Below are 13,020 nucleotides of genomic sequence, written 5' to 3' on the forward strand. Positions count from 1 at the left end.
GCCACTTTTGGCTATGTGGATATATATTCATTAGCAGCTGCTGACTTTTTCCCCATTGTTATGACCAGGTGAGAAAGGTGTCTAGGGGTCCCCCTCAGGCTTCACCTGCTCTTACGATAACAGTATTTAATTTTAAACACACTGTGTTTTTAGCTCCCTCTTGTTGAATCCTTGTTCACTGCTTTCCAATTATAAGGAAAAGAAACCAGCACAAACAGGCTTCCTTAAGTTTAAAGAAGAAAAGTTGAAATTTATTAAACTTGAACTTAAACTCTAATTCGGTTGGTGCCCACAGATACACACGTCCACGCTAGCATGCATACACAATACACACATGCAAATAGAGACAGAAAAGAGCAGAAGAAAAATAAAGTGAAAAGTTTCAGGCAATATCTGAAGAGTTTTTGTGACATTTCTTCGAGCTTGCAGTAGAGCCCTTGATTGTCGGTAGATCTTGCTTTTCATTGGGGCCCATTATTCTTCTTAAACCTTCTTCGTCATAGGACACTTTTCTCTCTTGGGGTTCATGTGTCTTCAGTGGATTCAGAGGTTTGTGGGAAAGAGATGGGAGCAGACAGGAGAGAGATCTCAGTCCAGGAGTAAACACACACTGTCAGTTGAAACTGTTCGTACAATTCAGAAAACCCCAGGTTGCCAAGTAGGTTAGTTATGTGCCTAACTGGTCTGATCATGTCTTGGATTATATCATTTTAGCAGTCTCTGGAATGCTCCTCTTACACACAATACCTGGTAATCAAGGTCCATTGTGTGTTGAATGTGTCAGGGAATGGTCCTTTGTCCTTCCAATCACTGTCTGTTAATATGCAAATGTCTTTTCCAGCCACGGCTGATCTGTTTAACAAGTCCTTTCTTCACTCCGGTAATGGTTTAAAATTAATGTTTATGACAAAGTTAATGTGCCTCATGCTTGGCAGGTGGGCACCTAGCATGATACCTCTGCATGCAGCGGAATGAAATGCGATTTGAGAAAGGCAAATTTAATTAAAAGGATCAAGAGAAAATATAAGATATGGAAAAAAAAATGCAGTTCTCTCATTCATTCCCAAATCCTAAAACTTATTAAAATTGCTCCTTTTGGCATCCCAATAAACATGTGGTTCTTTGGGGAAGTTTGTCTTCAGTTTGCCCATTTCCAAGGCTGCCGATTGTCTTTGTTCCTGCTGAGGTAATTTTTTTTTCAGGAGAGTCAGTAGTGGGCGGTTCTATCCTGAACTCTCCTTCAGTTCTTTGCTGAGTAATGCAAAGGCTTTTGACTTTAGGGGGATGGGTAGTTTTCTTTTTTCTGACTGAGGGAGAGGATTCTTTGCTAATCTCCCCTTTGTCCCAGAGGACACTCCTGCCTGCAGGGATTTGTGCAGACTCTACTGCACTCACTTGTGGTACTTCGACTCAGTGAGACATCACCCTCTCGGTTTCTCTGTCCCCCAGAGGTCTTCCTTTGTCTCTGCAGGTTCCTGTAAATGCTGTTAGCAACTCTGGTGCGGTGCTTCTAGTGTCTGCATTTACATAGGAGGATGTGGGGTCTAACTGTTCACATTTTTCGGGATTGGCTGACTGGACAGTAGGGGTTTTCATCCGGGATTCCTCCCTGACTTCCTTTAACCTGCCCTCTTGGTCACTTTTTTCCCTTCCCTGTCTAACCTTTTGCCAGCCTTGTGCCTGCCTGTCCCTCTTTGTTTTCGGCGGGGGTCCTTTACAGTTCACCAGTCCTCTGCTGGAGGGTCCTCCTAACACTGGTACAGGACTTAGGGATGCAAGTTTCACCGTAGGTTGGAGTTTCCCCTCAACCTGGCACATGTGGCAACTCCTGCAGTACTCCACCACATCTTTGTGGTGTTTTGGCCAGTCAAGCTGCTGTCTTATGTGGGCTTTGGTCTTTTGTATACTGGCATGTACAGCCACTGTAGTATCCTGGGGCCTTCTTAATATTTCTCCCCAGCACCACTAACTGGTGAAGTACTGTCCACTCTTTGCTCTCAGGTTTGTGAGGGGAACTCCATTTCCTTATCAGTACCCCATTCTTGAAATAGTAACAATCAGGGACTCCCTCTGCTTTACTTTCAGACTGGGCAGCCTGTGCTAACTCTTGTAATACCTAGTCGGCTCGCTGAGCCTCAGCTAGGGAAAATCCATTTTATTCATTCCCTGGGTCTCCTAGCTTTCCAAAGAAAGTCTTGGACAGACAGACCTGGTCATCTGCCTGCAGTGCCAATTCGGTCTCCTCTGTGAGAGCTGGTTTGATCATGGCCTGATCAGGGAAACTGCAGGGGTCTGTCTCCTGCCACTGCCCTGTCTCTCTGACCTCCTGCGGTCATTCTTTCACTACTGGGGGGCCACCACCTTCACCCCCGCCAGGTCATTACATAGGAGCAGGTCAACTCTGGCCACTGACAAACTAGGGACAATCCCAATGGTCACCAGTCCCGAAACTAGATTGCACTCCAGCTGCACCCGGTGTACAGATACAGGCATATATTGCCCTCCAATACCATTCACCACCATTCTGGTGTTCACTGTGCTCTCTAGGGTAAAGGTCAGGATTTCTCTCAGTAAAAGGGATCTAGTGGCCCCTGTGTCCTGAGAATCATAATGGGCTTGCTTGCCCCACTTGAGGGGTATGGGGTTATTTTCCCTTCAGACACAAAACCCTGATAACCTTCATGAATTCTATTAAAGTTTCCTGCACTTGCAACCGTAATCTTCCTAGGTCTCACTCTACTGCAGTTAAAGCCACAGCTTGTTCTGCTGTGCTTTCCATCAGGTTCTGTCCTTCACTGAGTGGGTGTGCCCTGATTAACCCTATCGGTTTTCCCTCTAGTTTCCAGCAGTCAGCTTTTAAATGCCCTTCTTTATTACAATGGAAGCACATAGGTCTCCGGGTCTCACTCCTGTTCACAGCACCTTCCTTTTTGCTAGAGGAGGGCCCCCTGTGTCTCCTACTTTCCTTTCTCTTCTAGGACTGCTTGGGCTCCTTCCCACCCTTTGTCGCTTTCAGATTTGTGGAGTTGATTAGGAAAGGTTCTCCCCTGGGAAACCGACTTATAAATTAAAGCCAACTCATCAGCCAGAACAGCCGCTTGCCGGGCTCTCTGGACCCGCTGCTCCTCTACATGGGTCTTTATGGAGAGTGGGAGAGATTGTTTAAATTCCTCTAACAGAATTACTTCTCTGAGATTCTCATAGCTGAGCTGTACTTTAAGAGCCCTCACCACTGGTCAAAAGCCAGTTGCTTACTTCTTTCAAACTCCAGATAAGTTTGAGTAGCTTGCTTCTTGAGGGTTCTAAACTTTTGGCAATAGACTTCGGGTACTAATTCATATGCCCCGAGTTTAGCACTTTTTCTCAGTTCATAATTTGATGAACTCTCATCTGGCAACAGGAAATAGACATCATGGGCTTTTCCAGTTAGCTTGCTTTGCAGTAAAAGAGGCCAGGTCTCAGCTGGCCATTTTAGCTGCTTTGCCAGTTTCTCAAAGGACACAAAAAAATTTCTACTACATCTTCTTCATTGAATTTTAGAATAGTTGAGCTAGTTTTAACAATTCTGTACCCAGCCCTGAATTACGTTCCTTCCTATTGGCCATGCATTCACTGATTTTACTCTGTCGCTTCCTAGTTAACTCAAGCCACTTCAACGCTCTCTCTCTTCGAATTCTTTCTGGAATATTCTTTCTCTTTCTTTTGCTCCTCTCTCTTGTTCCATCTCCTGTCTTTCTTTTTCTTCACATTCCTTCTGGAAGGCTCTGTCTTTCCCCTCTTCTGCCTCACTCTCTTCCTGTCTCTCCCTTTCTCTTTCTCTTTCCCTGTCTTCTAATTCAAGTTTTCAAGTTTCTTTTGTTCCAATTGTATCTTTGCTAGCAGTACCCTGTCTGATTCTACTTCAAACACTGCTTCTGCTTCTTCAGATTCAAGGGAAAAATGGTTGGCCACTAGTCTTAGGAGTTCAGACTTCCTAGCCTTGCCACGTACAGTGATCACACACTGCTCAGCCATTTTCCTCAACTCCTCCACAGTCAGTGCTTTTAACTTATCCCAAGTTACTTCACCCTGGCTTGGGGAGCTACTAGCTTCAGTCACCGACATGTGGTTGTGTGTGCTTGAATGCTAACAAGATAACCTGTATTGAAATCTTGCTCTTTTTTGATTGGGAACAAATTGGCTTCCCACTTCCAATTTCTCTTGTTTGTCTGTGGGTCAATTCTGGATGCTAGCACCCAAATTTCTGTTACGACCAGGTGTGAAAGGTGTCTAGGGGTCCCTCTCAACCTTCACCTGGTCTTAGCGTAACAGGGTTTAATTTTATACACGCCATGTTTTTAGCTCCCCTTTGGTGAATCCTTGTTTACCGCTTTCCAAATATAAGGCAGAGAAACCAGCACAAACAGGCTTTCTAAGTTTAAGAAGAAATGTTGAAATTTATTAAACTTGAACTTGAACTATAATTTGTGGTTGACACTTACAGATACACGATGCGCCCACGCGAAGCTTACATACGCGATACACACATGCAAATAGAGACAGAAAAGAGCAGAAGAAAAATAAAGTGAAAAGTTTCAGGCAATATCTGAAGCGTTTTTGTGACACTTCTTCGAGCTCACTGTAGAGTCCTTTATTGTAGGTAGATCTTGCTTTTCGTTGGGGCCCATTATTCTTCTTAAACCTTGTTCGCTGTAGGAGGCTTTTCTCCCTTGGGGTTCATGTCTCTTCACAGGGTTCAGAGGCTTGTGGGAAAGAAATGGGAGCAGACAGGAGAGATCTTCTCAGTCCAGGAGCAAAAACACTCTCAGTTCAAACTGTTTGTACAATTCAGAAAACCCCAGTTTGCCAAGCAGGTTAGTCATGTGACTTACTGGTCTGACCATGTCTTGGATTGTATCACCTTAGCAGACTCTGGATTGCTCCTCTTACACATAATACCTAGTGATCAAGGTCCATTGTGTGTTAAATGTGTCAGGGAATGGTCCTTTGTCCTTCCAATCACTGTCTGTTAATATGCAAATGTATTTTCCAGCCAAGGCTGATCTATTTAACAAGTCCTTTCTTCACTCCAGTAACCGTTTAATGCCAAAATTAATGTGCCTCATGCTTGGCAGGTGGGAGCCTAGCATGACACCATATATTACCAGTTGAGCAGATATGCTGACTGTAGCTTATATAAATGAAACCTGAGATAGATACGCTTTCTCTAATAATATGTTCTAGACCAACTAATTCCTCAGTTTATAAAGTCCCAAAATCAATTGATAGTTGCTCAGGTTATCAAAGTTGTGACCTGTGACTGGAGCCCCTTCCCAGGGTACTGATTAGTCACTCTGCTCTCAGACTATGACAGTGATATAAATGCAATAGCATACTGAAATCAAGAGTAATCTTAAATTTGTTTAAAAATAGGTGTCAGCTTCTGCTTTTGAATCTTATTGTAAACAGTTGTGTCTGGATTTCTGTGACTTCCACAAATATATAGCTAAAGGCAATCAAGCACTGACTTGCATGGGCCACAACAAAAATGTGAAGCATGTATCCAGCATCTTGTGATATCAAATCCTATCTGTATGTATGTGTGTGCTCGTTTACCTCATTTACTGCTGCCTCCCAACCCTCCACCCCACTTCAGTTACATTTATGTTTACAGTCCTTCATTCAAGTAAAGGAAAGAAATTTGGAGTGCCCAGGAATATTATTCTATGACAATGGCATTGACATTTCTTTCAGTAGTAGCAGGTGTGCAGATTTTTTGGGTCTATAGCTCATTGCTCTCAGTATTCTTTTCCCACAATATTGTCAAAAATCCTCTTCTGGGATAACACATTTTTTGAAAAGTCACTGGCAAAGCTCCTGTCTACATTATTAGAACTGTGGAGCTGGCATCGCCACAATAGCACACCCTTTCGATTGGATCTAACCAGCCTTTTCTTTGGACAGTTGGAAAAATATATAATATGATACAAATTTATTTGGGTGCTGCCACAAATGTATTCACAGGAGTTACTGTAATGAATTTGTCATACTCATCAGTCATACAAAACTGGCAAATTGTGCATGCTCTTCCAGGTTCCTATGAGGGTGAGGGATAGATTTTGACATTGTGTGATAGTATAAAACAGGTGATGGTTTATCGACAGCCCTTTTACATCTCTGCTGATTTTTATTTCCATGTTAAATGGGCTCTGTTCTATACTGTCATAGAAGATCAAAATCTAACCCTCTTTTCCCCCAAATCAATGCAAAGTATCCAATGCAATGACTCAAAGCTTGTTTTTGTTTGTGTTTGGAGCAACTGAGTTATAATTATTGTATAGCAAACCTACTATGATAGAAGATGACTGCAGTAGAATTGAAAATCATTAGTGGATTTTGTTGTCAGTGGTAAAGCGTCTAAGTTTATGTTTATATAGAATACCTATTATACCCGTCCTCAGTAACAATAGACTTCATCTGTTCTAAGAGGGCCAAACTTTTGCTTCAATGTTTCTAGGTCACATTTCATATTATTGTTACAGGACATTCACTATGGCATGAATTTCATTATAATCGACATAATGTATTGCTTCCAAAGGCCATGCCATAATGTGGGTGAGATCTATATCCTAGTAGTAATGCTTTACTGATAGTTTTGTTAGAAGTTTTAGTCCTTAAGTCATTGGGCTGAATTTTATGAGCCCGCCTGTGCGGGTTGCACGCCAAAGAGCCGCTGAGCTTCCAAGCGCCCCTCCCAATCGTGTGTAAGGGGTAGGCTGTCAATCCCCGGCAATGGCGTCAGCTGCCTGTGCGCAGGTGTTGACGCCATTTAAAGGGCTGTTAGATCTACCGGAATATTTAAATATTCAAAGAAAGATGTAATGAAATTAAATAAGTACATCTCTTTTGCCCCTCTCCCACCCCCAATAACAATTAAATTAATTATTTGCCCTCCCTACTCAAAACACTTACCTTTACCATCTGACCTCCCCCCACCCCAAACTGCACAAACTTTAAACTTGCCACCATTCCCTACACCAATGACGTTAATTTGACCCCGTTCCCCACCCCCCCCATACCCCCACCCCCCACACTGAGAAATTTACCTCCTCCCCCCTCCCCGCCAGTGCTGCGCCTCGTTTCCCTGAATGGGGATCCAAAGGTGCGGGAGTGCCGGCAAATCTATTAATCTCCTTTATTTGCATATGGTGATTGTGCTCCCATCACCAAGTGGTGGGGGTGTCACCATGATGCCCCACCACCGCCAGGAGGCTCAGGCTGGGCCCTGCCGGCATCGAGTTCCGTGGCGGGCCTCATCCGAGGCTATCTTCAGGGCCCCCCCCACCCCGCCACAGATCCCGACGTCAAGGGCTCCTTAAAATCCATTCCATTATTACTTACTCATAAGCAGAAGAAGGCAGAATTTGATCTCAGAGATCCCTGAAAGAGATTGAAAGCTGCTGCTTGGGCAGTTGAAGTCTAACATCAGGGTGCAGTATCCGGAGGGATTAAATTGACAAAATTAGAGCAGAGAACAGGAATAAAATCACATCTTTGGAGTCAGAGAAATTATATGTGAGTGAAAGAATTCACACTAAAATATTATTTTCTTTATTTGTAAAAGGTAAATCACAACTTCTGGGATCTTTTCTTGTTAGTCCATAACCTGTATTATAAATTAAGTCTTGCATTTTCTGCTTTATCTAATAAATCTGTCTTCATCATTAATTTAGAAGTTTCTTCGGCTAAAAGAGTGAGTCTATTTTTAATGAATGAATTGTAGGGAGAGGTGCTTAAAGCTAGTAGTAGAGCAGGAATGTCCATTCAGAGGGTCAGAATTCAGAACCATTTTCATTTGAAGATGGCATTTGAACTTGATTCCCCTCAGAGAGCTTTTGTACTTTATATGGTGGAAGGAGGAGGCTCTTGCTCTTGACCCTGCATAGAACCATTAGCAATAGGAGAGTGTTCCATCTATCAAGGGGAGGGAGGACCTTGTGGGTAGCAGAACAAATCTTGCCCTCTAGGAATTCATCTCCCATTGGTCAGTGACACCTTGGTTAGATGATCCTGTCTGATGGCAGAAGCATGATAGCGAGGGGAGAGGGGGGAGCATCTTTAAATGTTTTCTTAATCTAGAGTGAAATGTTATGAATCATTTTAGTTAAAGATTAGTGGGCTTTAGACATTAATTGTGGTTATCCTCCAAACAGCATATGTAAAATATGGACTAAAAACAATGAACTGATTAGAACTGGATTCTTATGTCTCCTGTTTAAAATGTATCAGAAAAATGTTAATTTTATTCTGATATTTAATGCTCTTGTGCCGTTAGCATAATCTCCATAATATATATTTTAACCTTTTTCTGCCAAAAATGTTGTTCAAAGTCACCTTTTTCTGTGCATTTCATTTCCAGAGTAAAAGTAGTATATATTTAAACTGCAATTTAAATCATTTTAGTGTTTCTGATGAAAGCAGACGAGGAAATGAATTATTGCTCAAGCATAAGCTTATGATGTTCGGCGCACTGAGAGAATGTGATATATCTGTAACAAAAAGACAGTTAAAAATATCATTGAATTCACTGTGGAGATCACCTAACCCTGGAGTTTCTGCTAATTAATTTTGATTATAATTAAGAAAAGATATAGTTCCAACATTCGGCATGACAGTATGCCTGGTTTTACCACAGCATGAAATAAACCCTGTGCATTAAAAAGTACACTGAGCTCTATTTAGAACCTGTGGCCTTGAAAGTCTCACGTTTTATAATGAGAAATGTATTAGGCAAATAGACTGCCATGTCCTCCTTCAGCCATTAATTTGATACACTTTAGTCTTTTCCTTGTAACCAGGGAAATATTACTTGATCATTCTTTTTAATTTTTGTAATACATGATCTCCCATTTAGTCATAGATGCAATGAGTAAAATTAGGGATTTTTGTTTAAAGGAAAAAATGTAAAAACTGCACAATTGGTTTTCAAACCAGATAGGATTTTGTCATAGATTTTATATCAGAATGAAAATATACAACAAACAGTATTTAACATTTTAATGTGCATAGGATTCGTATTGAAAAATTACTGTATGTCCCACTGAGGGTTTAAACTATGTATATTTCTATAAACAGCTTCTAGTTTCTAATAACTCTCTGTTGCTCTTTTACAAGTATTTTCTTTTTGCTGCTTTCAAGCAGAGAGGTAACATGACAAAAATATGTATCTGGTGAACAGTTTACATCAGAGGTTTATTTGTTTGTGGCACATTGGAACCCTCTAAAGTTATAGCCTCAGCACTGCTGTTTGCTATTAAGTTGATGGTGAGAGTCTATCCCACAGTTGCTCTGTGCTGCTGACACAAAGTCTTTGTTCATGTTCAGATTAGTCAAACTGTTGTGAGGGTCAGGCCAGGGTCAGACTCCATGATGATGTATAGGAGAACATGTCTGGGAATTTCTCTCGCTCTTAAAACACATACCAGAGAGGCAGAAGAGGGCCCAACAAACTGACTGATGAGACCCAGATGATAGTTACTCTTACTGGGTTCATAATTTGCCTTTTAACACACCATGTTTTATTAATGTGTGCCGTGATAGCCTTGAAAATTTCATGTCCCCTGAAGGTAAGGACACTCCATGACACTTCATTTCCTCGCCCATGGGAAATGGGTCAGTAAATCCAGTGAAAGAACAATGCATAAATTCCCAAGGATGAGAAAGAAAAGTCTTTCACAAGCTTTCTGAGGTTGTAGGGCCCGACACTGGATATGAGCTGTGTGTGCACTTGGCATTAACACAGCCCTATCAGGTCATGATCACAGACTCGCAGCAGCCCAAACTGTGCTCCCCTACCACCTTTACAAATACAGCCTTGTCCACCTACTGCGACCAGCGAGCTTGCAGAGTCTCCACTTTGATTAACAATCAGGATCGGAAAAATACTGAAATGCTACCATTGAGACAAATAAGGAGTAGATGCAGTCCAATAGAGTTTCGAAACCAATTCTAATCAGTCTGAACCGGGTTAATCCATGCACATCAAGGTACAAATCAATTTAGATCAATCTGTTTTTAACACACCCTTGAGATGGATTAAAAGAGATCAGTTTAAAATGATCCCATTTCTTGCCTTTGTGTAAAGGCAAAACCTATTCATATCAAATTTAATACGTATAGCAAATAAATTGAATTGGTTTCAAATTGAAAAATAAAATTAAACCATCTGCACCTGTATATAAAAGCAAACATAGCATTTTATACCCACATAGAATGTTTTTAATCCACTGATTGAGCACAGTACTCAGGTTTATTATTTCTCCATTTCAGAATTTTGGAATGCTGTCACCCAAAAGTCATCTTAGTGCTAAACTAGCAATTTCTGCAACCAGCTGCTGCATATGACAGGGAATATTTCACCCTGCTGTCAGAAGAGTATCAATAAAACATAGCGTTCAGAGTGTGCTCATTTCTCCCCCTTCAATCACTATAGCATTTGCAATGAAAATGTTATGTTATATTTATTCCTGAGCTGATGTGCTTAAATGTAAAATGGGATAGTAATGTGGAACGTAAGGGGTTAACTTGTCTTAGTCAGTTAACAACAGCATTGCTTATCAAACAAGGGCTGGGGGATTATATGTCAGTGTGCTCGGGACCTGTTTGCCTCCTCAGGGTCAATTCTTATGGTTATTAAGATTTTATGAATCTGATGAGTGCAGTCTTCTGCTTTGACCGACAGGATACTGCGCCATTTTCTTTCCATCTCCTAATTTGTTTAATTCCTACCGGGACCTGCAAATATGATTTTTATTTTGCAATGCAATGAACGCAGCATGCAGTGCTGTGGGAGTTAGCGGGCCTGGTTATCTGGTATTACTCAGACTGCTAAAAATTCATTAAAATGTGACATCAACACAGTGAGAGACAAATGATCACAGGATGAAAAGGAACAGTGGGCATTTCATGGATTAGTGCTGCATAACCCTAGCCATGCAGCTAACTGCATAAACAGATTAATCCAGTACCATTACAGCTTGGAAGAATACATAACTATTTAAATTGGTGTCAGCTTTTGCATTTATAGATTTGGATATAGATATAGATGGAGGTATGCAATGCAATCTGTCTATAAAAAACATTTTAAATGGGTGTCAACTGCAAGTTGGTTGAGAATATTACGTTGTATCTAAAAGAGTGCCCCCTATAGACAGTCATCTTTTCTAAAATGAATCATACATTCTCCAATCAATACAAAATGACCAAAAAGCTAAATTAGTTCAATTTTCTATTGTGGCATTCAGTAAATGTTGTACTTGACTATATTCAATTATATACTGTCAATAAAATCCTGCATACAATTAAACTATCAATTTTCTATTATCACTTATATCAACAGATATAGATATATGTTTTATAATCATTTTTATGGCTGTTGTGAGAAAGTGTCTAAAGTTTAACATTAATTGGATTTTGCATCCAGATATGCAATGAACTACATTATGTTGGTTATACAAGTGGTAAACCGTATTTGACTTAGATAACAGTTAACCTTTCAATAGAGTAAAAGCTTTGAAATTAGTATTGGACTGCATATGCTGTATTTTTACTTTTTACTATCTGTGAAGTACAGGCTACAGAATACAGTAAATGTTTCCTCTAAACAATCCCTGCACAGTTTATAATCTGCTTTCCTAATCTCCCTCACATTTTTAATTGCAGATGAGCAGAGTGAAGATTCTGAAGGACCTGGTAAAACCATTGTTTCAGCTGGTGCTTCTGATAACAAGGACACAAGTGAAAAAGACAACAAAGAAAACAAGAAGTCTGACAAAGACTCTGGTAATACTTGTAGATTTTGTCATTTTTCCATATTACATTTTCTTTGATCTCAAAATTATTTGCACAGTTTCCCTCCCCCATCTCAATTATATTTGTCACATGTGTGTTTTACATGTGATTTCTATCAGTAGCCTCACGCTGACCTATTTTTAATCATAACCATCTGACAGGATAGATGCGGATAAGTTGAAGAATATTACAGAATGGCCAGTGAGATTATTTTTTAATCAAATAAGTTTGCGTGCTTGTAATTTTAAGCGCCTTTCATTAATCTTTGCTGTACTTGTGATTCCTCTGATGACATATTAATTTTGTTTAAGCTCAGGATTAGATACCAATCATGTATTTTTTCCATTATGGCGAGGCATATCAGTATCGCTGACCAGAGGCCTTTCAGCCTACTTATTTTTTAGTCATTTTCCTTAGTAATACAAAGCAGCCTTCTCTACCTGAGCAATAAATTCTGAATTAATGCTTTTTGCAGAAATTGTCCTACTTTAATCGCATCTTGCATAAAACCAGCATCTGGTATAAATACCACAGGCTCTGTTCTCTATTTTATTTGGCAGATATTGCAGGGTGCATGATTTGCTTTTTTTCATCTTCGTTTGTTTTTTTTTATCAAAGGGAAAACTGCAGTCAAAAATTAATATTACGTTAGTTATCTGTGCCGCGTGGAAGACACAGTTAAATTATGTCGGTTGCAGTGAAGCAGAAGCACTGAAATAGGTTAAAGACTATTGGTTCAAGGTAGCCCTATGTCCTTTTATACACAGAAGCCATGAGCTACAAAATGATTCTGTGAAAATAAATATGCTTTTTTTTTTAAAAAAAGGGAACACCGCTACCTTCCATGAAAATTAAAAAGGGAGTTTTAGTCAGCATTTACAAATGGTAACTTATTGCCACCACTGTTACTAGGCAGTTTCAATTCTAGCCATTATGACTGTGCATCAGGAAAATAGATTTTTACATTTCAATTTAATTTGCGCAATTTCAAAATCACTCCAGATTATGTACCCCAGTAAAATAAAACCCAGCAGTAGATAAACTCTCGTTAATTTTTTCCCCAGCATTAGAGTACTTATCACCATGTTGTTGCAAGCATTAGTTTATCTCAGTAATTGGTATATTGGAATAATCAGGAAGCAGAATTCAAGATCCAAAGTACAAGCAGCTTTTACTGGACTGAATATTCAT

At 40.2% G+C, this 13,020-nt stretch overlaps 1 protein-coding gene across 1 annotated transcript in view; it reads left to right on the forward strand.

Annotated features, from left to right (window-relative positions):
- LOC137370042 (zinc finger homeobox protein 4-like) overlaps positions 1–13,020 on the forward strand; it is a 340,565-nt gene that overhangs the window by 271,426 nt on the left and 56,119 nt on the right. Inside the window, exon 6 of the mRNA XM_068032076.1 lies at positions 11,701–11,820. Within this exon, the coding sequence (XP_067888177.1) occupies positions 11,701–11,820 (120 nt within the window). The remainder of the gene's footprint in view (positions 1–11,700; positions 11,821–13,020) is intronic.

This window comes from Heterodontus francisci, chromosome 5 (assembly GCF_036365525.1).
Source record: "Heterodontus francisci isolate sHetFra1 chromosome 5, sHetFra1.hap1, whole genome shotgun sequence".
Classification (NCBI taxonomy): Eukaryota; Metazoa; Chordata; class Chondrichthyes; order Heterodontiformes; family Heterodontidae; genus Heterodontus; species Heterodontus francisci.